We start from the raw sequence: 27,027 nt of genomic DNA on the forward strand, positions 1-27,027 counted from the left end.
ATGGTCACGGTGTCTCTTCTCTGCAGTAGAAGTCCTAAGACAACGATAAACTATATATTTTTTATAAGAATACCTAATCTGTCAATCTGTCCACCTGTCCATTCATCCATCCACCCACCTACCTTGTCCTACCCCAAATCAAGTCAAATCAGAGTCTCTGAGTGTCCAGTCCACACACTGGCATAGTAAAGCAGTGAAGCTGACGAGGAAGACCCCTGGTGGAGAAGCGGCCTTGGGATAGGATAAGACAGGCGAATGGAGACTGCCGAGCGGCCCTTCCGAAACCAAAGCAATTTGAACTTCTGTATGTACTAGTTTTAAATGGAAGTTGGCCTTGCTGGAACACACCCACTTAGCAGAGTCTTCCCTGGACTCTGTCACCTGTGATGTTCTCATTTCCTAGGAGTCGGCGGCAAATTACCTTGGGAAGGATTTCAACCCGGAGACTTTCTGTTGTTTGTTTGTTTTGAGCCAAAACAGCTTTATGCAGCCAAGGCTGGCTCAGACTTGGTAGGTAGCCAAGGATGACCTTGAACTTCTGATTTCCTGCTCCTACATCTGGAATGCTAGGATTATAAGCATGTGGCATTTACTCAGTTTATAAGGCACTGGGATTGGCCCCTCGGTTTCATGCCTGCGAGGGCAGGTGTCTACTCACTGAGCCGTTGTCTCCAGCCCTGAACCTGAAGATATTTAACAGTACTCTTCCTATCAACTTCGGCTCATATTATAGTTTTACCGACGTGTTCAAGCCGGACCAAACTTATTAACTCATGAAAACCCAGCCTCCCAAACGCCAATACAAAAGAGTTCACCCGGGACAGAGCCCCTGGCTCCATCGCTGTTATCCCCAAACTATTCTCAGGAATAGGCCAAGACTTCTCCAGTGGCGATGCTTACCGGCAGTCCCCAGGCTCAGCAGCACAGCCACCCAGAGGACCCAGAAGAAAATGAGGATGACAAATGTCCACAGTGGCTGGAACAGCAGGAAAGGACAGCGGCTGATGGCTTTGTTTGTGACTTGGAGAAGCTCCACTGTCAACTTCATCCTCTTTCTGAGGGTAAAAATCAAGATGAGGAGCACGACCTGGTGAGAAAGAGATGTCTCTTCGTAAGTAACTCTCCGTTAAGATATTCAGTGCGTCTGTTATAACAGAACAGCTAACTCCCCAATCACTAACTGAGCCTCTACCATGCACAGGTCCCTGTGTGAGCTCAGTCACAATAGTGCATGAGGCCTGACCCCCATCAGAGCTAATCAGAGCTGGAGATGGTGAGAATAAAGCCCTTTATGGGTCAAAGGTAAATCTTCTATTTTCCCTCCTCTGCACCATGCACTCAGAGATGGGCTGCAAACAGGCAAGAGAGTATGACGTAAAAGGACAACGAGCTCATGGCAAAGGCTACTTGCTATGCCGTCTTGACTGGGTTTCCCCTTGTGAGTTTCCAAGTTAAGGAAATCCCCACCTTTCACCCATGTGCATCCAGCCTTCGCTACCACTTGGCTCTGTCATCCGCCCCCCCCCCCCGCCCTTCTAGTCCCTAACTATCTCTTTATCCACTACAAATTCCTTGACCTTAGCCCCCTTCCAAAACAGTCCTCCCTAAGGTCGCATCTGGAAAGTTAAGTCTTCTGTAATATCCAAGTTGTTTTTGGCTGGAATTCAGTGGTTTGGATTCAGAGCTGAGGGTAGCGACTCAACCGGCTTTTGGGAGGGCTTATCTTACTGTCATGACTGTTGTGACGATGGCGAAGGCCAGCATGCACTTCATATTCTGCCTTTCTGTGTCCAATTCTGTGCTGAGGTCGTTGGTGTAGTCATAATACAGCCACCATAAGACACCACAGACAACTAGAAAACAAAGCAACAGGGGACTTGGAGTGTATCCTGAGATTATCCACCCCTCTTTACACACACACACACACACACACACACACACACACACACACACACACACACATACACATACACACACATACACACACACATACACACACACACATACACACACACACACACACACACACACACACACACACACACGCCCCCCCCACACACACAAAGTTCAGACACCACTTCTGGCTGACCCAGTTCAAACAGTGGATCCTAAGTCCCCAGAGGCTTTCTAGCCCCTCACTTATCTCCGGGTGATTTGGCCAAAGCCAGGTTAGCCTGCAGGAGACCTGTCAATCCTGGGGTAGCTTGTTGTCTTTGGCAGACACAGGGACCTAACCCACAGGATGAGTCTGAGCATGATCAGGAAGCAATGGCACCAAACAGAGTGGTCTAAAATGCTCACACAAAGGTCTGCTGGTGACAGTTCCTGAGGGTGGGGGGTGGGGCGTGGAGGGCTGGATGTTGGCTTATTTCCCACAGAAGTGGGTGATTTACACAGCCCATGGAAATCATATCATCAGAGTCCCACTGTGGAGAGACACTGACACTGCAAATGCTCTGCATTTGGGTAAGAACATGACCTTAAACCCTCACTGTTGGAACTCTAGGGAGGCCATAGCTGCCTACCAATAAACGGGAAGAGGTGTGATACAGCTTTCACTAGTCGCAATGTCATTTCTCCAATATGGAGCTTGTTATCATTCAGAACTGAAATGCCCCTCCTCCTCCCCCTCCAGAAGTTGAAGGCAAGATCGCCAGCCGGTTGGCAGTCCTGGGAGGCAGCAGAAACCTTAGGAGGCAGGTTTTATTTGAAGGAAGTGGGCTATTCAAGATGTACTCTTGGAAGGCATATATAAGGACCCCAACTCTGCTTCTTAGCAGCCATGACATAATCAGCTTTAGGCTATCACATGCATCCACCGTTAGAATAGTACTACAGGCTCAGAAACAAACGAGCGCAGTGGCTATGAATGGAAGTCTCTGAAACTGTGAGCCCAAGCATCTTTAAGTTGATTTGTTCAGGCATTTTGTCACAGAGATGGAAAAGTAATTAATACAGGAACACAGAACTCTGTGTGGCTGCTGAGAGCAGAACTAAATATTCAAAGAGATTAAAAAGAAATTGTAGTCATAGAGGCCAGAGAGACGGCTCAGCGGTTAAGAGCACTGTCTGCTCCTCCAGAGGACCTGAGTTCAATTACTGGCAACCACATGGTGGCTCACAACCATCTATAATGTGATCTGGTGCCCTTTTTCTGGCTTGCTGGTACATATGCAGGTATAATACGGTATACATAATAAATAAATAAATAAATAAACAAACAAACATTTTAAAAAACATTGCAGTCATATTGGTCATTCAAAATCAAAATGCCCTATACCAGTTGGAAAATAGAACTTCTACCTCTTAGATGCCCTTTCTCCAAAACTCTTGGAGATATTCACAATCCATTGACTGGTAAGGAAAGAGAGGTACACATAGGGTCCCCTGGTCTCTGTTCGTTCTCTGGCTTGCTCTTCAGACTGACCACCATGGGTTCCTATAGGCTCAAGGGGTAAGAGCAGCACAGACTAGATCTTTCAAAATGAAAAATAAATAAATAAATAAATAAATAATAGAAAAGAAAGATTGATGCCCCTCTCCATTCTACTCCCCTCTTCCCCTGCCACCGAAACAGGGTTTCTCTGTGTAGTCTTGGCTGTCCTGGACACACTTTGTAGACCAGGCAGGCCTCGAACTCACATCGGTCCACCTGCCTCTGCCCCCTCCCTTTTTCATTTGTTTCATTTTCCCTTTGTTTGTTTTGAGACAAGGGTTGAGAATAGGGCCATGTGCATGCTTGGCAAGACTCTCGAGTTGAACGCTATGCCGAGCTCAGTGTTATGGGCTCCAGGATCACTCAGTCGGCTTGTCTCAGGAGCTACACAATGGGATAGAATCAAGGATAGATTGTGTATTAACTTTCTTTGCGAAGCAAAAACAACTCCCATTGTCCTCCCTGGGCTTGGGTTCCCTCCTATGTGAACAGATGGAGCTAGGCTGCAGCCCCTTCTAAGACTCTAGTTAACTAAAAAACAAAACAAAACAAACAAAGAAACCCCTCAACCTTTAACTCTATCCTCAATGGAAAGATGCTCTGTTTACTCAGACAGAGTGGAAATACTTACACAGCAGTCCCAAAATGACCAATGAAATGATGATGTGGACCAGAAGCGTCGAGATGTATCGGAAGGCGAACAGCATGGCCAGGGACAAGGCTGGAAAGGTAAGCACAGTGCGTGAAGCCCAAGGGCAGCAAGGATGGGAGGGGTGGGGAGGGGGGAGGAGAAGGGAGGGGAGGAGAGGGGAGAGGAGGGGAGGGGGAGGGGAGGGAAGGGGTGGGGGGAGGGGGAGGGGAGGGGTGGGGAGGATGGAAGGAGGTGAACATAGAGCTGGATGATCAAGTCCAGAAAAGCGAGGGCTGACAGGTTTACTCACTAGCCAAGTATCTTGGGAAACGTACCAAACACTAAATACAAACGGCAACCTGTACCCAGGGTACCCTCCTAGGCCTGTGACACAAGCTTACTTAGCTACGGTAAGTAGGTTCTGAAAAGGCTAGCATTCTTCAAAAGTTTAAATAGTTAAAGATAAATAAGTAAATGAATAAATAAAGGTATTATTCCATAATAACCAAAAATCATATATTTTCTTACAAGTCCAAATGAACTATTTAAAAAAGTTTGCCATATTTATGCCTTTTGTCTTTTATGCTGGACTGTATAAAGTTCTAGCTCTTAATGTTCTTAGACACTCTTATGAAATCTCAAAGAATAATGCCTTGATAATGAAAAACAGTCAAACACCCCCCACCCCCCCTGCCTGGTAGACCAGGCAGGTCTTGAACTTAGAGATCTGTCTCCTTCTGCCTCCCAAGTGCTGAGATCAAAGGCATGCAGTACCATTACCCAACACAACCAAACTTATATTTATTAAATAAACTGAATATATGAGATTACATTTTATTTTTTAATAGTTGGGCCCTTAGCACTATGATTTTCTGAGTAGTTCTATGACTATGAACACCAATTCTCCTGAATAAAACAATTGGGATTGCTTATCGATGTTTCTGTGCGGTGGGTACTAACACAGGGTTTGGAATGTCAGCTCTGCCACTTATTCTGCAAGCTGTGCAGCCACGGCCCAGACAGTTAACCTCCCCCAGCCTCAGTTTCCTTTACAAGTGGAGCAACGTTCTGATGAGATGTCAGTGAGTTATAAATAAGCCTGGTGCACGGCACACGGTAACTGTGTGGTGAGTGCGTGGCACACGGTGACTAGTTAAATTTCCCCAAGCATTTGAGAATAAGTAACATTTTTAAATAGGCAGAAATTTCCTCACCAAAAAGCCTCTTTCAGCTTGGAGGTGGGAGGCCTGCTACTGGAAAGAGTAGGAGTAAGGACCCACATCATTTGCCCACAGCGGCGTGGCTTAACCTCTTCAGATAGAAAATTGGCTCATAACAGCCCGAGCAAGGTGAAACACAGGGGCATGAGAGTCACAGGGCCAAGGGCGGGCAGATGCTTCCGCAAACCTACAAGGGAGTAGGTCTTTGCTCAAAGCAGGTGGGTCTCCATCAGTGGCTTGGCACTGCCCCTGCACTATCAGGGACACACAGCATGGACGTACATTCCTTCTTTTCCTCACCCTGTAGCCTTCTGGTCTGATGGACTGACACGTGCGAGGAATGCTGTCCAGCAGAACCAGTGTCTGGTGCCCCTAAGGCTCATACTTTAATGGTCAATGCATAAACTGATGGTGTTTTATTTTCCTCTCTCTTATTCAGAGTTAACAAAAGACAGAAACCAGGCCAACATTATTAACAGTTCTACACAGTGCAGCTTCCTGTCTGAGAGTCAGCTGGTCCTTCCATTCTTCCGGCTCCATCCTGTCTACCCTTGAACCTTAGAACAGATCTGGAAAGGAAATAAGCAAGCTCTATCTTTAAGTCAAAGAGGTTGAGTTTCATTACACAGAGAACTTGAGTGCTAGGAAGTTCAGCCTTCTATACATAATTACTAAATAAAATTAACCAAGCGTTACCGAATGTGAAGACACACAAGCCGAGGATGGTGTCCCTTCCCGCCATGATTCCACTTAGGATCCGATGGAGAGCATCCGCATCATTTAGCAGGACTGATGCAAATAAGGAATAGCACTCGGGTGTCTGAGGGATGCATCGGTTAAATAAGGGAAAGGACTTGCTGAAAAGAAAAGGCAGAATCAATGGCAAAATGGCGAATTGCTTCTCTTTAAAATTAATTCCAACTGCCTCAGACCGCCAGCCCAATGTTTATAAAAAGGACTGTGTGATGGCTCAGCAAGTAAAGGCGCTTGCCTCGCAAGCCCCAATACCAGAGTTCAATCAGATGTTGTTCCCGGACCATGTGTACATGACAGCATCTGCCCCTGTCCACTTACGCAAGCTCAAACACACACACACACACACACACACACACACACACACACACACACACACGTAAAAAAAAAGTTTAGCAGTCTGCTTGCAAGGCACACCTTAGAGAGAGAGGCAGCCCTGCTTTGCTGCAGTGATTACCTGATGTTCACGACGAGAAACTGATTACATTGGCCTCGGTGAAACCTGGTTGCCTTTTGGGTTTTTTTTTAAAAGCCTGAATGGCATCACATAGAGTATTTATATGCCACTTTTAAAAAAGTAGGAATGTTTTGAATTCTCATGTTTTAGTCCCTAGTCTATCAATTCCAGCACAAGAACAAAATCTCTCTCTCTCTCTCTCTCTCTCTCTCTCTCTCTCTCTCTTTCTCTCTCTCTCTCTTTCTCTCTCATGTACATCATTGTGTTAATGTTTACATGTGTATGTGCGTGTGCTTCTGTGTGCTTGTTTGCGTAGGTCAGAGGTCAATCTTAGTTTCTCTCCCTCTCTCACTCCACCCTGTTTTTGAGGCAGGGTCTCTCCAGTGAACCTGGAGCTCACCAGTTGTCTTGACTGGCTGGCCAGTGAATGTTGAATCTGTGTCTCCCAGCTCAGGGTCATACCTGCACATCCCTGTGACCAGCCTTTATGTGGTGCTGAGGATTTGAACTCAGGGCCTCATGCGGGAGCAGCAAGTATGTTATTGCTTGAACTCTCTTCCTATGCCAGGAATCACATTTCCTTAAGGAACAGTTATGGGCATGAACTGGGTCTATCAGAAGCTGCACTAATGACAGTAATGACTGTCCAGTCCTCTTCAGAAAGGGAAGCAAAGCTTGTGTAACTGACACCTTCGGTCTGTGTGGAAGCTAATTTTTTCTGGCTCCTTTCTAAAATGTAAGTTCACTAAAGAATATCCATTATAAAGAATCTTCATTAAGCCACCTTGAGAGAGAGAGAGAGGCGGGGGGGGGGGGGGGGGGAGAGAACATCCTAACAAAATTAAGTTAACAGTGTGAGTAGTGTGCGCACGGTGTGTTTATCCGTGTACACAGGTTCTTTCATTTCTCTCAGCAAGATCTTACAATTTTTAGCTAAGGTCATGGATTTGACTGTTAAATTTATTTCTAAGCTTCCTTCTCTTAAAAAATTCTGGGAAAGATGGATTTTAAAACTGTTTAACTGTTTGCTAATAGAATCCAAAAAGGCATTTTTCCTCCCTTTTTGAGATAGGTTCTCTGTGTGTAGTCCTAACTGTTCTGGAACTTAATCTGTAGACCAGGCTGGCCTCAAACACACAGACATCCGCCAGCCTCTGCCTCCTGAGTGCTGGGGTTAAAGGCATGGACCACCATGCCTGGCTCATAAAGACATTTGACTTGTGTCTTGTCTCTTTGCTCAATTTGCTTAATATTATATAGGCCCTTTGCATATTTCTAGACCACTGCTACTCATTTTTAAATAAACAGGGATTTTCTTCTTCTCTTCTGTTTCTTTTCCTTGCCTGTTACCTTTCTTAGGCCATCCACTTTAGAGCTGAACAGCCATGGTTGGAATTGACAACCTTTCTTGCTTCTAATCTTAGTTAGACAGCACCTGTTGCTGATCATCACATATAATACTAACCAGATTTCTTAGAGTTTTCAGATTCCATTTTTACTGATTTTTGTGCTGGTCTCAGACTCATGGCAACCTTCTTGTCTCAGCTTTCCGATGGCTAAGATTAAAGGCATGGGTCACCACACATAGTTTTCAGTAGGAGTTAGGATTTTCAGGCTGTGGGAGAATCCTTGTAAGGGCTGGAGAGATGGCTCAGAGGTTAAGAGCACTGGCTGTTCTTCCAACGGTCCTGAGTTCAATTCCCAGCAACCAAAGGGTGGCTCACAACCATCTATAGTGAGACCTGGTGCCCTCTTCTGGTGTGCACGTGTACATGCAGGCAGAGCACTGTATACATAATTTTTTAAAAAAAGAATCCTTGTAAGCTTCTAATAAATCCTGGTTTCATTTTCTTTTTTTGTTTTGTTTGTTTTATTTGTCTTTTTGTTTTTTTGTTTTCAAGATAGGGTTTCTCTGTGTAGCCTTGGCTGTCCTGGACATGCTTTGTAGACCAGGCTGGCCTCGAATTCATAGCAATTTATCTGCCTCTGCCTTCCAAGTGCTGCGATTAAAGGTGTGCACCACCATGCCCAGCCCTGGGTTCATTTTCAACATGAAAACCATCTATTAGATATCTCCCTGGTTGGTCTAATACCATTTATTGAATTGTTCACATTTCCCCATTGGTTCACAATGCCGGTTTTATCATGCAATAAACTCCCATACTTGAATCTAATCCTGTTGCCATAATCATAAGTTAATAGTCCAATAGACAGGAGTAATTCTTTTCATGTTGAATTGTGGATTAAGATGGAGCCCATTTCCATTTGTTTTCATTTTCATTGTACCTAAGACGGCACCGATGTTTCCCTCCTATGGTTTGCATATATTTCTTGTTAAATTGATTTCCAGGCACTTTTGTGTCTTTCTATGTGATTTTTGTTCCTGCAGTACTAAGTAAGAATTTTTCAAAAGACCACAAATGTGCAGATTTCAGTATTCTAGCTGATCCCACACTACCTAAATAAGTTTGTTTATTGCCCACAGGGGCTTTCCAGTTGGTTCCCAGGTCTCTAATCATACCCTCCACACACCATCAATTATATCCTGATTTCTGATTTCCAAACCTCTAATTTCTTTTGCTTTTCTGCCACTAAACGATTTCACAACATCAATAAATTGGAAGAGCATTAAAAGCAAATGTATTTTGAAGTTTCATTAGGGTTCCTAAAGACTAAGAACAAATACAGACTTAATGCTATCTTATTCCTTTGATTCAAATATTACTCTTCATCAGACTTTAATTTTATGCATGTGACTTTGCGCGCGCGCGCGTGTGTGTGTGTGTGTGTGTTTCACTAATCCTGTGCTGATAAAGAATAACAAGAATGACTCATCTTATGCTGAAACGGACACAGAGACAGGGTTTCTCTGTGTAGCCTTGACTGTCTTAGACTCACTTTGTAGACCAGGCTGGCCTCGAACTCACAGCCAACTGCCTGCCTCTGCCTCCTGAGTGCTGGGATTAAAGGCGTGCGCCACCACACCTGGCTTAAACGTTGGGTCTTCTATGTTGGCTACCTAACTGTCCACTGACCTGGCCAGAGATGCATTAGCCCACAGCCTGAGTTTTCTTTCCAGTTCCTAGCAAAACCACTCCAACTTGCAGGAAGCAGTCTGGAGGAGGGCCCAGATAGATGTAAGGACAGTTGTAAGTGGATTTTCCTCAAGCATGAGGCTAGAACTACAACTGAGTTGGGGGCAAGACTATGGGGAGAGTCCCAGACCTTTGGACTTCAAGTGCCTGGTGGACTCATGCTGCCCTAAGCACCAAAGGGGAAAAGGCATTGTCCCTCGTTATCTTCTGTAGTACTTTTCCATTGCCTGTCAGAGCTCAAGCACAGGTGCACACGGCTTCTGGAAACTCAACCACTGCCCTAACAGGGCATGGTATACCTTACTGATCGACGCCCAGCAGAAGAAACAATGGGTGTACTCACAAGAAGTATTTAGAAAATGTTCTTTGGCCTTATAGCCACGCTTCTCATGTTTTGTAGCTTTTAAGGCTTGGCACAGCTCTTCCACGATAAATATGATAATTTCCATCTTAAACAAACGCTTACTTGTGTAGGAAAAGCAAACAGTGCCCTCAAGCCTATTTTTGTCTCCCTCGCTTTGTCCAAAAAAAAAAAAAGCTAGTCAATCAATTCTGTCTGCTCTTGGAAAGTTAGTGTTGGCAAGGTCTAAACTTGGGGGTGAAAAGGTTAGGGCTGGCTTCAGAGGTAGAGGAGGTGGTGACTCCAAGACATGTGATATATTTTCCCTTCCTAGTTCGGTATGAGTTTAAGGAGGCCACTCACCAGGTTGTCAAATCCAGCCTTGATTGCTTGTACTGGATTACAGAATCCAATAAGGGCACTGCTTGGTTGTATTTGTTTGGTTTGGTTTGGTTTGGTTTGGTTTCATTTCGTTTGGTTTTTCCAGACAAGGTTTCTCTGTGTAGCCTTGGCTGTCCCGGACTTGCTTTGTAACACTGCTTGTTTTTGAATACCAGCTTTACTACTTGCTTCCTGAACGAGCTCAGCCTTTCTCTGACCAGTCTTCTCGTCTATCAGACAATTCTTACGGCACAGACACTCTGTGAGGCCCCAGTGTCCTAGTATGTATCCCGAGGAACCAACAGGCAAGGAGAGCTCCACAAATAAGCACTGTGTTCAGCATCAGAGCACCCCGGAAGCTTCCCCTGGAATCATGGCTGTCACCCCAGTTATAGAGAGAGGACTGTTGATCTGACTGTTTACTTGGAAACCTTAAAACAATTCCATCCTCACTGCTGAGGCGAGGCTTAGTCCAGAACAGAGTGCTTGCTTTGTAAGTAAGAGTATCAATTGCAAAGGACTTGTACAAAAATTCTGGGTGTGTTGGTACACACTTGGAATCCCAGCACCGGAGAGGCAGAGACAGTGTCTAATTGGTGAGCTCCAGGCCAAAGACCCTGTTTCTAAGAAGTGGGTGGTGTTTCTAAATAGGACGCAAAGGCACCCATGCACACATACAGACAACACACACACACACACACACACACACACACACACACACACACACACACACACACACAGTCCCTTCAATTCTATCTTCAGGCACACTTACAGCATTCCCCCAAACCAACATCCTTGTATCCAAGCATTAGATAATTTTCTCTACCGCACTAAAACATTCCAGTTTTGCTTTTGTTTTCTGCTTCAGCTATGTTTCATTAAGAGAAGAATGATAGCCATATTTTAAAAAATAAGATACTATAGGAAAGTGGATTGAATACTATTCTCTGCTGATAATTCCTTCCTGTTTCAACTACCTTAGACTAGCATTCATTTTTAAGAAAGAATACTACAAGATGGCTGACTACATATGGACTCCTTTGGAGTCCTGCTTGTCTTTAGTACTTGCAAAATTGGAATTTTTCAAACAGTATTTACAACCAGAAAAAGGATTGTGAGTTTTAAAAAAAGATCTATATCATTTTACTGTTTCGTCTGTATGCATTCCTGCAGGCCAGAAGAGGGCACCAGATCTTGTTATAGATAGTTGTGAGCTACCATGTGGTTGCTGGGAATTGAACTCATGACCATTGGAAGAGCAAGCAGTGCTCCTAACTGCTGAGCCATCTCTCCAGTCCAGATGTCATGATTTTTAATGGAACATTTGTATTAATTCTTTGAGCGTTTCATACAATGTATTTTGGTCATGTTCGCCCCGCCCCTTCCCCTAGCTTCTCCCAGATCTACTCCCCACCTAGACACTTAGCTTTGTTTTTAAGCTTTTAAGCCTTTTGTTTTTAAGTCCACTGAGTGCAAGTTGTACTGACCATATATTTCTAGATGTGGGACCACTCACTGAAGTGCAGTTCATCCACCAGGAGCCATGCCCTTAAAGAAAACCTACTCTCCTTCTTCCAGAAGCTCTCAACTTACATGTGCGTGCGCGCACGCGCACACACACACACACACACACACACACACACACACACACACACTAGGAGTGGGGCCTTTTGAGCCCCTCCCCCTCCATAATAGAATGTTGACTGGTTCTCCGTACAAAGATATTAAAGAAAAAAAAACTTCATTGGAATGGAAACTATCACATGAATCGTATGTAATAAGGGGGAGTCTTTCGTGACCTTTCTATTTGTTTTATACAACTACATATGCAGATATATGTGTACTGTGTTGTGACAGAATTCACTTTGTTGTGTGGGCCCCAAGCCAAAGTTTCCTTAAAACTTTACAAGATGGTCAAGGAAATATCTTGTTTTACTTAAAATATTGTTTCTTGGTTTTTTTTAATGGAGTATTTATTCATTGTAAGCATGTTTATATTTTCCAAAAGAATGGCCATGCAAACTCAACACTTTTTTTTTTTCTGAGACAGGGTTTCTCTATGTAGCCTTGGCTGTCTTAGAACTTGCTCTGTACACTTGGCTGGTCTCATACTCACAGAGATCCACTGCCTCTGCTAGGATTAAAGGTGTGTGCCACCACTGCCCGACTACAACCAGAGCATCCTGCCTGTGGCCTTCATCCCTTCCATGGGCAAATGTGAAGCACTGTGCTAGCACTGCCTACAACAAGCGCTTACAAGCAGCCTGCAGCACACCAAGGTGAGGAAGACCATGGGGGTTCACCTGGGATGCTCGGAAAGACCTGTGCTTATGTGTTCACTGAAAGAAAAGTGGTGGAGCCTGCTTGTGCTGCCCTTCCAGGCTCTTAATGTACAGACTTATGTAAAATTCTAATCAGTTTAACTTGAATAAAATAAAATGTTTTTAAAAATTACTTTTTGAGTTTTTGTCTGCATGTATGTATGTGCACCACTTGTGTGCCTGGTGGCAGCCCAGGTCAGAAGGGGGTGTTGGACCCCCTGGGACTGGAGTTACAAATGGTTGTGCAATGCCATGAAGATCCTGGACATAGACCCCAGGTCCTCTGCAGGAGGAACTAATGCTCTTAACCTCTGAGCCATCTTCAGACCCCCAAGCCTATTTCTTACAGCAAAGTCTTGAACAACAAAAACTAACAATGTTGGTTGCAGTGAAAATGTGAGGATTGATGATTTCTCTCTAATGGCAACTAAGAACTGGGGGAGAAAAAAATGCACACTAGGCTCCTCCTAAAACCAGTCATTTGGTAACAATGTACATAGTTGTTTTCACTCTCTTTAAATATTACATTTCAGTGTGTGAGTGTGTGTGTGAGTGTACGTGTATGTGTGTGTACACATATAGAGACATACAGAAGTTAAGAGATGATTTTCAGGAGTGGGTTCTCTCCTCACAGCATGTGTGGCCCAGGAATGAACTCAAGTCACCAGGCTTTGTGTCAAGTGCCTTCTCTCGTGGGGCCATCTTACTAGCCGGGCACTAGTGTTTGAAGACCATACTTACCTTTACTGTTTGCTGATTTTCCTTTATTTAGGAGGAATAAATGTTGTCTATTATGTTTATAAAACAGTCCCTCTGTTTATCCCTGATCAGGAGCAGCACCCCGAAGCTCCCTTTTATTTTTCACAATGCAGAGAAGAGGACTAGACGGCATCACGCAGAAGAGGGACAGGCAGCATGGAGTACTGAACGCCTTTGGCACAGAAGCGCGTTCTTACCTCGGAGGGACAGGAAGCCTGGGACACAGTGTATCTGCATTTGGACTCTGAGTATAGTTGAAGGAATTCAAACTGTAGACACACAGGAAAGACCCTGGAAGCAGAAGACACACACACTAGGCTATTTTCACCTATTGCATCCATCTTCCTCAGGAAACCAGTAAAGAAACCACAACCATTTTCTCCAAACCAGGCAGGAATTAAAACGTATTACTCAGACTTAAAAAAAAAGTGTCCCATCTGAGGTAGACTTGGGTTCTACTCTCAAAAACCCCAAATTGAACATTATAAATTGTAGAATCAGCATTAAAATAATTTGAAGGTTATTTGAAGATGATTTATTGTAGGGGTTTGAGATTTTTAACCCAGCTTTGAAAGTATTTTTTAAGGTCTCACACTCTATTGTTTAGATAAATAAAATTCACAAGTTGCCTTTTTCTTTCTTTCTTTCTTTTTCTTTTTCTTTTTTTTTTTTTTAGTTTTACGAGACAGGGTTTCTCTATGTAGCCTTGGCTGTCTTGTCCTCACTGTGTAGACCAGGTTGGCCTCGAACTCACAACAATTTGCCTGCCTCTGCCTCCTGAGTGCTGGGATTAAAGCCAACACACCTGCCTCACAAGTTGCCTTTTTATTGTTGTTGTAAATTTTACTTTCACTTTTTGATCGATGTAAGTCTGGACCAAGTGGTTTTAGTACAACTTCTGACTCTCTTTCTGGTCAATGAAAGAACTCACTGGCCCTGACAACTTGCCCAAAAACCTCCATGTGTGATTTGACTTGGGTCCTTGTGTCTGTTGTCCCCTTCTTAGTCTCTAAGGTAGACCTTGTCCTGCAGGGAACAAGGAGCAGGCTCAGAGCAAGCAGGGGTTCAAATTGGTCCAGAAAGACTCAAATGTCTTTGAGCAAGCTCATGAGAAAACACTCCTCTTCCTTTCCACAAAAATGTCTGCCTGCGAAGGTGTGTGCTTTGTATCTTTTCACAGAAAGCTGCTCAGGGTGAGTTATAGTAGCTAGGACCCTATAGGTTGCTAGGTCATGCAGGGGAAAAGTGGGCCCTCAGCGCCTACCGTTGATGTTGGCAAAGAGCTGGATTGCCTCCAGGGTGTCCAGCTGCTCCCCGGGACAGCTGGATACACAGAGGGCTGTGGGACCAGGCCCCCTATCTTTGACTTCCAAACTGCAGGCATTCATGAAGAACACATGCCTAACGGTTGAGGAAATAAAAACACATCTCAGAGCATGCACTCTCTTCTTTCTTTTCTTTTTTCTTTTTTCTTTTTTTAAGATTTATTTATTATGTATACAATGTTCTGCCTGCACTGCACATACACCTGCCTGCCAGAAGAGGGCACCAGATCACATTACAGATGGTTGTGAGCCACCATGTGGTTGCTGGGAATTGAACTCGAGACCTCTGGAAGAGTAGACAGTGCTCTTAACCTTTCAGCCATCTCTCCAGGCCCAGAGCATGTACTCTCATTAGCTTAACTGTGAGCTTTGAAAATGTATCCCATACCACACCACGAGGGATTAATCAAGGCAAACCCTGCTTTTGAATAACTGAACGTTTATTACACCAACGGGGGGAGGGGGCGTCTGGTGAGCCATATTCGAATGTGAACAAGCATCTCCAGCACACGGTTCAGGGCACTAAGCACACAGATGGTTCTGTGCAACCGTCCCCGTTGCCAGTCTCCGGAAACTTTTCCATAGGCAATAGCTCCTCATCGCCACCGCCCCCCTTAAGCCCCCTGAGCTCCCTCGCCCCCCCCCCCCCACCCGGGAAACCACCAGTTTACACCGCCTCCCCCAAAGCGGAATGTGCACTACCTGTCTGAGTCTGATACACTGCCATGGGACCCATGCACCTCTGCTAAGCCTTAGTTCGTGCACAGCCTGGAAGATAGGCATAATTGCCAGTTTTAAAAGATGAACGCTGGTCTCAGAGAGGCTAAGGACTCTGCCCCAGGTCACAGCGCTGAGAAATAGCAGAGGCTGGATGTGAACTTGGGACTGGCTAGTTCTACAGCTGCTTTCTCCTTCCATTTTAAGACGGGCTGACTTGAGTCTCAAACAGGAAACGTGGCCAAGCTCTTAAACGAATTCAAAGGATTGAAAATACCACCCGTCTATAGGTTGGAGACCTAACTCCAAAGACTTACTTTTTTAGAGTCATGTCCTGGCCCGAGAGGGGGGCCCCCTCCACGGGGGAGTTCCTCTTGCCACACACGTTGCCGTAGCTGTCATAGCCAAAGAGGAGTCTTCCTGCTGCCCCGGCCACCACCGAATAGCCTATGATGAAGACCTGGCAAAACCCAAAGGGCATGTGATTGTCTGGCCACAGGGGGAAAACCACAGCCCCTCACATCCCTGAAGACACTGGCGTGAACCACAAGCAGATGAGTGAGTGAGTGAGGAGCCTCTATAGCTCCACAGCCCCCTCCCCCCACTTCCCCTCAGTAGCAATCCCACCCACCAAGGTAGGATCCAGCTTTATGAATGCTGGTGTGGCGGGTGAACGGGGACGACAGGCTGACATACTCAGATGTTCCTCCTTTTTGTCTTCTTCAAGAGGCTGTCACTTTGTGATTTTTTTTTCCTTCCCGCCAAACTTGACTGGGATAATTTCATTTTTATCCCTTCAGCATGTCTGGGTTATCTAAGCACGTCAAGGCCGCGGTAATATTTTCCCGTGTCTGTAATGTCAGCGCGTGTAGGTGCACATGTGTGCATGCATGGACATGTGTGGAGGGCAGAGGATGGCTTTGCCTGTTGATCTGCAGACAATGTCCACTTCGAGTTTTCTGAGACACGGTCTCCTCTTGCCTTCAAACTCATCAAGAAGGCTAGGCTGGCTGGCCGGTGAAGCCCAAGGCTCCATCTGTTGTCACCTGTCTCCACCTCCCACCAAATTCATGTCCTCTTACCTGCAATGCCAACACTTCCTGCCTCAACTATATAGCATCCCATCTTTCTTTTTAAAATGTTCTTTTCAGCTGGGCGTGGTGGCACACACCTATAATCCCCTGAACTCAGGAGGCAGAGGCAAGAGGATCTCTGTGAGTTCGAGGCCATCCTGGTCTACAAAGTGAGTCTAGGATAGCCAAGGCTACATAGAGAGACCCTGTCTCCAAACACCAAAACCCCAAACCCAGTAAAATAAAATAAAATAAAATGTTCTTTTCATCTTAGTTTTAGGGAACCTTATCAAGCCTACACAGCTGACACAGATCAAAACACTGCTCAGAGTCTGAAGGAATATTTAGGTTGCTTGCTTAAAATTCACAAATTGGGGAATTTACGAGAAAAAAAAAAACGAAGTTCAGGATTCTGCTTGGCAAGGGCTCTTGCAATCTGCAGATGGTTTTTATTTTGCTGTTTTTGTTATTTTGTAAATCCTTTTTTTTTAAATAGGGAATGTAGAATACTTGAAATTTTAGTCCAAACAACTGAAACATTTGTACACACCTGTACACACCAAGATGGCTTCTCATAACACAAACTTAGTGTGATGGTAAGTTTTCCATTCTATTATTACACACAGAATTTATGATACTGGAAAGCTCATTCAGGCACAGAGGCTATGGGATGCTGTCCATTCACATAAGGTGTGACCATATGTTCCGAAGTTATACTGCCTTAAAGTCAGTATTTCAGAGGCCCTGCCATTCATTGTCAACTCTGAAATAAAAGTAATAAGCTGAGCAAGTGATGCTCTGAAACCCCAGTTCTCGGGAAGCTGAGGAAGGCGATTAGGAGGGGTTAAAGACAAGCCTTGGTGACAATGACTTCAAGGCCAGCCTGGGCTACATAACACCTTGTCTCAAGAAAACAAGAGTAGAGCTGGAGAGATGGCTCAGAGGTTAAGAGCACTGGCTGCTCTTCCAGAGGTCCAGCAACTGCACGGTGGCTCACAACCATCTATAATGTGATCTAATGTCCTCTTCTGGTGTGCAGGCATACGTGTAGATGGAGCACTCTATAGTAAGTAAATAAGTCTTAAAAAAGAAAGAAAGCAAGAGCATTAAATATACTTCAAGTGCTAGAGACTGTCAGCAGGGACGCAAAGATAAACAAAACCTAGTGCCCACCTTCAAATTCAGCCCCCAGGTTTATTCTTCTTGATGGCTCTGTCCTTGCCCATGGTTGGCCATAGAGGCTCAGGGGAAGACACCAGACTTTGCAGCCCCCAGAAGAACAGGACTTATTAACTGGAGTCCATATTGGGGAGGAGACCCTTGTTCCTTCCAACTGTGCTAGTGAGATGCAGGCCACTGAGAGATAGCGCCCCTTTCGTCACTTCAAGGCCAGTGTGATTCTGTGTGTTTATCAACTTATCATGGCCTACAGGATACGTTGACCCAACATTGGCATGTCTGTCCTTGTAGCCCCAGAATGTGAGTCCTTGTGTCATCTGGACACTCTCTCTCTCTCTCATGCTTTTGCCTACCTCACCAGAGATTTATTTAATAACATAATATTTTCTGTGTACCATGACTTCACATGTGATATCCCCTTTGGAAAGCTTGGTGGGGAGGGTAAGGGCTTTGGGTTACCTGAGTTCGCTCCACACCACTAGTACTGTGGGCCATCACTGCGATTTTAATTCAACAAGAGAGGAAGTGAGCACCATAACAGGACCCTGCAGAGATGGACCTCAAGAAGCTAAAGCTTTCCCAGGGGATGCCAGGCACACCCTCCCACTACAGGAGGAGGCCGAGTCTCCCAGCAAGAGCCTTCACACAGCACTGATGTCTACCACAGAGCTCAATTTGCATAGGAATGTTTCCTGGTTTTGCTTTCCTGACTTTTGTAAGACTCCAACAGAAAAAAAAGGTGGAGAGAAAACTGACAATCTTTCATCCTCCAGTTCGGCCAAAAGCTGTAAATGAACACACTTTTCTTCACCAATTCCTGTGGCTTGGTTTTCTTTCACTAAGCTAAGGCTGGCAGGCTCCTTGGAGTCAGAGTCTAGACTCCCGTATGACCAGTAAAGAAGTAGTGTGTGTTAGTGTGCTTGTGGCTTAAATACAGTTACTCTAAGTGGGGTCTGAAAAATGGGATCGTTGAAAGACAGCTAGGAAGGGGTGGGAGAGGACACTGCAGGGTAAGTCGAGGCAGGGATCATGCAGAGCTTGAGGCTTGCTTTCCATTTGCGTATTTCATACAAGCATAATCACAGGCTGGTGCTCTTTGTATTTGCAGGGGAGCAGCCCTGCTTGCAAGTCTGGCATCCTCCCTTAAGCCTCTTTGTCCAGCCTCAGCTAAGGGCAGCACCATCAATAATAATCCTGTCCTACACTTGGTCAAGTGGTATACCCATCACACACCCAGTGTCCTGCTTTAGATAGGTATTTACAAGCTAAAATATTTAGAGATGGAAGAAGCCAGTCAGCTAAGAAAGACCTCTTATGGCTAAACGCAGTAAAGAGAACCTGTGCGTATGGAAACCCTTAGATTTATCCTACGAACAAAGTGTACTTTCTCTGCAGTTTCCAGCTCAGGACACGCAATGTCTCAGCCAGCTCATAATTCTTCAGGCCTCGAAGAGTCATCTAAGATCCTTTCCCCAAGCAGCTGCTAGCTCGAGAGTGGTGGAGGCACACAGGAGGGTCATTAAATAACGTTAACAGCCCAAGGTCAGCGCTGCAGACACAGGAGGGACAGCTGCTCCCTATATTTGCATAACAGCAGAACTGGAGGAAAACAGCAACCGTTGATATGGACAAGTAATAAGGTTCAGTGGGTACACAGCCTTCTTTGGGCTCCTTAAGGAGAGTTCTGAGGGCCTCAGTATGAGCAGCAGCAGCAGCAGCAGCAGCAGCAGCAGCAGCAGCAACAACAACAACAACACATTCAGGCCCAGCTCTCCACTGTGTCTCTAACCGAGTCTATGCAAAACCATTTGGAAAGCCACAAAATGGAACAAATGCCTTCTTTACTTGGGAAGAACAAATGTGGTATTTTAGGGTCAATTCAAACTAAAGTCTTTTCAATGAAGGCAATTACTATTAGGTAGGTATTATAGGACACCGTGAGTTAATCATTGACCGTGCAGCACATAGCAGCCCCAACCTGGCATAGCGCAGCCGTTGGAAAAGGCAAATGAAGCTTTAAGAATGAAAGCGTCAAGACTCAGCTCAGGGTCCCCTGGGGTCTACCAGCAGTCACATACACAAGAAAGTGTGTAAGGAGAGAGCTTGCACTAAGTTGCTAAACACAGTAGATCAAAGACGTGCACACATGTATGTGTGTCTCTGTGTGCATACAGTTTAAAAAAAAAACCAAACCTCTTTCTAGGCCTTTCTTGGTTTTTCTTTTGTTAGAACACAGCGAACGTTGGAGAATATTGGAGTGAGGGGTCGAGAGATGCAAAATGATTTCGACTCTGAGAGCTTGGATGGCAAAAGAATCCACAGCCCCCTTACTAAGGAAAGACACCTAAGCAAACTCCATTGCCTAATGAAATTACCCAATAAATCTTGCTCTACGGCAAGAAGTCTCCTCAGAGAGTTTAGGAGATTGTGAAATGCCATAATAAGAATTTCCCAACTCAAGAGCATTCCGGGCCAATTTCAGAAGTCTGTCCTTGAAGCATATACTTTAAACGACTAACATTTAAGACACACTTGTGTCAGGACACACACACACACACACACACACACACACACACACACACACACACGGGAGCTATGCCTGCCAAGCAGCCATACTTACCAAACCAGTCCAAAAGAGAAAGAACAGGATTAGCCACGCCGGATCTGTGCATTTTCTATAAATCTGGGGTCGCCACTCTCTCTGCCTTGGTGTTTTCTCTGCAGCTACCTTTCAGGGAAATGGAGAGTCGTGAACAGCAAGGGAAAGTGTCAGGTGAAATTTACCCCCAAACCTACCCAAAGGCTGCTTAAAGCAGCTCAGCTTCGTCACCTGAAGCTCTCTCCAGGGTGGATGTGAAGTCCTAGTTCTTACCTAAGGTAAGAGAACACTCCCACCCCGTCTCTTGTGTCTTCCTTGCCTTGGCCCAACGCTTTTGTTGGGTACTGGGTCTTCCAGGCCAGGTGTCCTTAAAGGATAAGTATGGCTAATCCCTAAGGGACAGAGAAGGCAGAAGCGTCCTGCCCGTGCAGGTGCCCGCGGAGGCCACTTCCCTTAAAGCCCAGACTGTCGCCCTTACCAGATACTCGGTGCCCAGGCACTGCATGGTACACTCAGCAGTTGGAACAGGGATTGGCAGCCGTGGTGGCCGCGGTGCATACAGGACAGAGGTGCAGCGGCCTGGCCAGGTGGCCCAGGCAGGGCAGGCAGGGAGGGCAGGGTGCAGCGCCGCCTAGCTAGGAGCTGGGGTGGCACCTGCGTAGCCCAGGCTCCCAGGAAGTGCACCTGACCACCGTGCGCCGCCGCCTGGGCGGGCTGCCAGCGTCTGGAGTAGGAAATAAGGCCTCAGGGATCATTCCTGAGGGCGGGGAGCTTGCAGGGGTGTGCCACACACAGGGGAGTGAGTAGGGCTTCAGTGAGAGCTTCGCCAGCTTTCTGCGACAAGCGTCAAGTTGCAAGCTGTTGCTATCCTTGAGCTGCAGAGCAAGCGAGGCTGAGGTACAGGACAGCGGTGGTGCTCAGGGAAACACGCTGTCAAGGGTCTCACTGTCTACGGTTTCAGCCGCTATCTCTGCAAGGTTGCACCTTCTCCCCCACAGTGTACCCTGCAGAAGTTTGAGTCCCAGGAACGCAGCAAAGAAAAAAAGCCTCTGGAGGACTGATTTAATCTGTGTGGGGACGGGAAAGGCGCTGACTTCTCTCTTTGTATAATCACCTGACTTTACAGTGTGCAGCCTCTGAAGCACACCGGGTGTGTTATCCCTCCCTCCCACCCCCGCCCCGTGACAACAGTTTTCTCTTCAACGGTCAGGTAGGTATAAAAGTGCTGCTGAGGATGAGCAATTAAAAACAACCGCAGAGGACCTTCCTTCTCCGTCCCCCTTTCAACTCATATCCCTGCGCCCCCCTCAGGCTGCTTACTTTGCTGCTTCTCCCCAGGGGTAGAAACTGGATTGCAACAACCATCAGTAAAGCGTTTAGAAAAGCGGGGATGCGTCCAGTTTGTGCGGCTCATGTGCTTAAGGATGTGAGGTCATCCGCTGGAGCAGGATCCTCCTCCCAAGGGGCCACCCACACTCTTAAAGAAAATCGGCTCTCCCTCCTTCCCAGAAGCCATCGATTGTCAATAGCTCCTCCTTTAGGGGTGAGGGCTAGCAAGTTCTCCTCCACTCCACACGGCAACATTGACTGGTTTGATATTGTGCAGGTGGTTGTGGTTAGGCAACCACACCGACCCTGCCCCTGCGTTCCTAAGCGCAGTGGTCCCTCCTATATCAGAAGGTAGTCTCTTTGCCCTGGTTCCTCCTAGCCTCTGGCTCTCACAGTCTTTCTGCTTCTGATCCTGGGATGTTCTCTGAGGCTTTGTGGGAGTAGTTAGGAGGACAAGTGGGGGGAGGTGAATATCATCAAAACGTACTGCATGTATGCAGGAAAAGTAAACCAATAATACAAATATGATATTACAAGTAGTCAGGGGTGGGTGGAGGGGAGGATCGTTAATGGATCTCTAGTGTGTGTGTGTGTGTGTGGGGGGGTGGGGTGGAAATCCTTCTAGGCTAATTATCTCCCTCCCACCCTGAATTCTCAGGACCTTCCCAAACGCACGCTTCTCAGAGTGAGTAGCTGGAATTCCAGGGGACCCTGAATTCATCCCCCAACACCCCTCCAAGTAGACCCCACCGTACGACTACAGAAAGACCACAGTTGAGTTACAGCATCTAAAACAAATTAGTACTAGAACAGATGGACGGAGAGGCTTAAGTATGCGCAATACGTACATATTTACAGAGATGAGTATGATAGTAGGTAACGAAGCAGGAAAAAAAATGATGAAACCGGAACAAAAGTGCGGAGAATGTGATAATTGGAAAGGAGTGCTTGCTGGCTCTATGTAGTAAGCCGTAGGGGAGATGTGGCTGAAGGTGAGTTAGTCGTGGGAGGAGCTGCAGTGTTCGCATCATCGCTTGTCTCACGCGCTTGAGTGATCCACGGAATTATGAATGACCCAAAGAAACGTCCGACTCTCATTTACCTTGGTCGCTTAGATGTCTGTTACGGTCTTGCGAAATCATTTTCTTCTTTCTAAGTGTGAGAACAGTTCTTTGGGGTCCCTAGGTGTGGTCAACCTAGAGATGCTCATGAGAGAAAGCGTCCTGTGGACCGTGTGTTTCTATATATATAACATAGTAATACTGGAAAGTTCTACTGAAGGGCGCATTCAGCACACTTTCGTCTGAAATATGGAAGGCGTTAGTGTGGGAGAAATAATTTCTTAAGGCACTCAGAAGCCCCTCCTTCATTGTGTCTTCCCCACAGACTAATCCTATCGACAGTTTCTTAAATAGACAAAGCAGAATAAGCTTTTGAATATATATTGAAGGAAAGCTTAAGATACAAGTGATCCCCAAAGAGGGCCTGTGTGACTACCAGCTGCCTCATTAGCTGTGAGTGTCCACTACTGGAGCCTGTTCGTGTTAAGGGCCTTGGATAGGGGAGGAGCTGAGGCCAGGCACTCAAGACTGGGAAATGGTGTGGAGGGCATGGTTGGAGACCTACAAGCCAAACATCAGCCTCTGGTCGATCTCAGGCCAGACTTGCATTCTCCAGTTGGATAAATGTCATGGTTGGCAGCTCATTTGTTTACCCTGAAATGTGAGATGATGTTTGCATTTTGTGACGATTACTGGAAAAAACAAGGCTATTATCTGCTTTTGTTGCTCACCAAATGTCTCATATAAAGAGCAGCAATAGTGACTGTACATAGACGTTTCTAGAAAAACACCTTATATTTTATCCTAAAGTTTCGTGGCATTTGATTACGCTTCAGTGAGCTTTTTGTCGCTGTGATAAACACCCACACAAATGTCAACTTAAGAGTGGGAAAGATTTATTTGACTCATGACTTTAGAGCTTTCCATTTGTCATGGTAGGAAGGTTTAGGGAGCAGAAGAGCTCTCTATCTGGGCTGGAGAGCGAAGAGAAGGAATGAGGGGCTTACTCCTTTGTTCTGAGCCCCGAGCCTTGGCCGGAGAAGTCCACACTCAAAACGGGCGCTCCCCTCATAGTTGGTCCTTTCTGGGAGCCCCCTGACAGAGAAGCCCAGAGGACTGTTTTCCCACACCCAGGCAAGGTTAACCCGCTTTCGTCACGCTGGCAAGGTTGACCTTCAGCTCACCATGCCCTCCTCTCCTCTTCTATCCAGCAGTTAACTTGTCCCTTTGGAGGAGAGGTGTAGAGTTGCAAAGTCAGGAAAACCACTAACTACCCCTAGGAATTGGCTCTGATGAAAAAAAATTGGTATATGGAGAGCTTCCCAGGAGGAATTTGCTGCTGAATTATCTCGAAGCTTGCAATCCAACAACTTTCTTCTGTTCTTTGTGAGGCTAAAAAGAAACCCGAGAAAGAAGGAGGCACCCGAGCTGGGTGTTATCGTCATGAATGTGAAAACCTAGGCTGCGGGGTCGTGAGGTCCAGTTCCTTTCTCTCTGGGCCTCTTTGTAAAAGAGATGGGAAATTCAGGCTCACTGTTGTTTTCCCAGCTCTGAAAACCTATGATTTCAAAACATGGTGTTTGTATGAAAACTAAACGGCCAAAGCAAGTGAACTACAAGCAGAAGAGAAAAAAGTGGGCCAGGCGTGATGGTGCATGCCTGTAAACACAGCACTCTGGCAGGCAGAAGCAAACAAATCGTTGTGAGTTCAAGGCCAGCTGGTCTACAAAGTGAGCCTAGGACAGCCAAGACTACACAGGAGGGGGGGAGGGGGAGAGGGAGGGAGAGAGGGAAAGAGGGAGGAAAGGAGTGGGAAAGGAGAGGAGAGATCATTAATTAAAGCTAATGCTTGTTATTTGAATTAAAAAAAAAAAACAGAAAAGAAAAGTAGGACTGGTAAGGTCGACAGAATAGGGATAAAATATGCACGGTGCCTTATTATGTGGAAGATTCTAGGCAGCTTGTAACCACAGCGACAGCAGGGCCACTTCTCTGCTTTGCTTTTTCCTCTACAATGTCGTTTTCCTTTTGTTCTATAATCATCACTTCCCCGTTTGGTCCATATCCATGTTTTTACGTGAGCCTTGAAATCCTCCGCCAGGGAGGGCTAGTGTAGTTAGCACTTTCGAACAGCAGGTGGCACTGTAAGCCCAGTGGCTGTACTAAAATAACAAAAGACTAACCTCTAAGTTTTTTCATTGATTCTACACTAGATATCTATATTTTTGTTATTTACATATTAAAATTTAAAAATTTTGTCATCTTATATTCTATCTAGATGTTTATTTCAATGCCGTATGCGCCGTCAAAAGCTATTAATTGATGTAGCATCTTATTAACTTCTTCAAGTTGTCAAGCGTATTTACTATATTATGAACCTTAGCACTACTTGAGATAAGTCAACTGATGCCTTACCTCATTGGCCAGGAAGATGTAAAGTCAGCTTTGAGGCCAGACTCCAACACATGCTAGCTATGTGAGCTGAGCCAAATTTAACACAGCTGTAGTCAGTTTCAGTTTCCTTGTCTCTAAAACGGCCAACTTAGATGAGTCTTGTTCTATATCTGCTGTGTAAGTGGGCCCCAAACAAGGTCAGTAACTTCTGGCTTGCTGTGAAATACTTTTTGACAGATTCAGTTAACTAAGATACCAAACAGCCCCCTTTAGTTTATAGTAAGTGGGAGAGCTCATCCAGCTATTTAGTGACGAGGCTTGGGTGGGGAGCTGGGTGCAAGCATCACCCCAATGTCCACTCACCAGTTTCTGGTCACACTCTCAAGGCTCCAGTGACAAGTATGACCCCCCCTTAAAGTGTCAAACTGCTGGGTGACTTAACACTTTTTTCTTTTTTTCTTTTAAATTTATTATCATTTTTTTAAACTTAAAAAAAAAATTCTAAATTTATTTTTTTAAATTTATTTAAAAAAATTTTAAACACTTTTTTCAAACACTGTCTCGAAGACAACTTAGGGTGTCCCAAAGCTTGGAGTCTATACATCTACCTGTCCATCTATCATTCATTTATCTACATATCTTTATATTTATTTCTGCAGATATGTGTTTATCTATCTAAACACACAAGTATGTATATTTGGATGGGGTTTTATATCAATATCTGTTGGAAGACTAATGCTACTACTGCTGTGTGCTTGATCTCCTACTCTGAGAATAGGTTTTTTTTTTTCTTTTTTCTCGACATGTGTTAAATGGCAGGAGACAAGGCCATGGTGAAGTAAAGCACACACAGCTTTGGAGATCAGCTCAGGATGGGGCTGGAAAGGGCTCAGGTGCGAGAGCATCAGCAGGTGTCAGTTAATGCTGCAGTGATGCAGCACAGTGGGGGTCACAGAGCTCAGAGTAGCCCTCAGAGTATGGGGAGATACAGACTGCAGCCTCCTGCAAGGGATGCTATGTTTCTTCATTGATATAGCCATATTTCTAAAACAAATAGCATTGTGATGAAACAGCAGTGAGGCTTTGTTTTTTGCACAGGGGATATGATTACCTCTTCTTAGGACATGTCATCATTATTAGAAGCATACATGTTGGGAAACCATTTTGAGATTTATGGTGGGCAGCCCTGTGTTTGATAATAGGCTCCACGGTTAAAGGCAATTTAAGATGCCCCAAACCTTACATTTGAAGCATATGGCTCCTCCTGTCGATTTGATGCCCATCCCAGGGTTTTTTTTTTTGTTCTTGTATGTGTACCTCTTGCTGCCCCCTGTTGCATCTACTCTTTGGTATTTTCTCCTATTAATTAATTAGAAGGGTCTCTTGCATCTCAGGCTGGCCTTGAACTCACTATGTTGCAGGGGGTAACCTTGAACTCCTGATCCTCCTAGCTCTAGCTCCTGCCGACTGGGATTACAGTCAAGAGCCACCACACCCAGTACATGTGGTGATGGGGATACAGGCGTTGCTCTGTGTGTGGAGACAGGCACGCCACCAGCTGAGATTCAAACTCATCCTTCTTTCCTCCTTCCTGCTTCTGTTTTCTTCCATCTCTCATTCTGAATCGCACACTCTTACATGTTTTTATTTTAGAACCTTTTTTTTTTGTATTTATTTTTTATTTCATGTGTGTAAGTATTTTGCCTGTATGTAGGTGTATACACCATGAGCATGCCTGTGATCTTGAAGGTCAGAAGAGGGGGTCAGGTCCTCTGGCACTGGAGTTACAGATGGTTTAAGACATCATGTGGGTGCTGAAAAATGAACTTGGGTCCTCTGGAAGAGTAGAAAGTGCTTTAACCGCTCAGCCATTTCTCTAGCCTCCTTAGAACCATTTGTCAACAAAGACACTCTCTCCTTTTCAGGAAAAGCAACATAAACTGCGAAAAAGTCAGTG

The 27,027-nt window shown here is 45.4% G+C and overlaps 1 protein-coding gene across 4 annotated transcripts in view; it reads right to left on the reverse strand.

Moving 5' to 3' along the window:
- SLC44A3 (solute carrier family 44 member 3) overlaps positions 1-20,977 on the reverse strand; it is a 74,415-nt gene extending 53,438 nt beyond the window's left edge. For 2 of the 4 annotated variants that reach the window (XM_084755404.1, XM_084755403.1), the window contains exons 1-9: positions 20,765-20,977; positions 20,308-20,415; positions 15,753-15,895; positions 14,658-14,794; positions 13,591-13,684; positions 5,984-6,144; positions 4,068-4,157; positions 1,729-1,853; positions 901-1,087 (exon numbers count right to left, since the gene is read on the reverse strand). In XM_084755404.1, coding sequence (XP_084611530.1) covers positions 901-1,087; positions 1,729-1,853; positions 4,068-4,157; positions 5,984-6,144; positions 13,591-13,684; positions 14,658-14,794; positions 15,753-15,895; positions 20,308-20,415; positions 20,765-20,791 — 1,072 coding nt within the window. In that variant the 5' untranslated portion in view covers positions 20,792-20,977. The remainder of the gene's footprint in view (positions 1-900; positions 1,088-1,728; positions 1,854-4,067; positions 4,158-5,983; positions 6,145-13,590; positions 13,685-14,657; positions 14,795-15,752; positions 15,896-20,307; positions 20,416-20,764) is intronic. The other 2 variants (XM_084755402.1, XM_084755401.1) reach the window with 2 other exon arrangements.
- Between the last annotated feature and the right edge of the window lie 6,050 nt (positions 20,978-27,027).

This window comes from Acomys minous (genome assembly GCF_964271855.1).
Source record: "Acomys minous genome assembly, chromosome: 14".
Lineage (NCBI taxonomy): Eukaryota > Metazoa > Chordata > Mammalia > Rodentia > Muridae > Acomys > Acomys minous.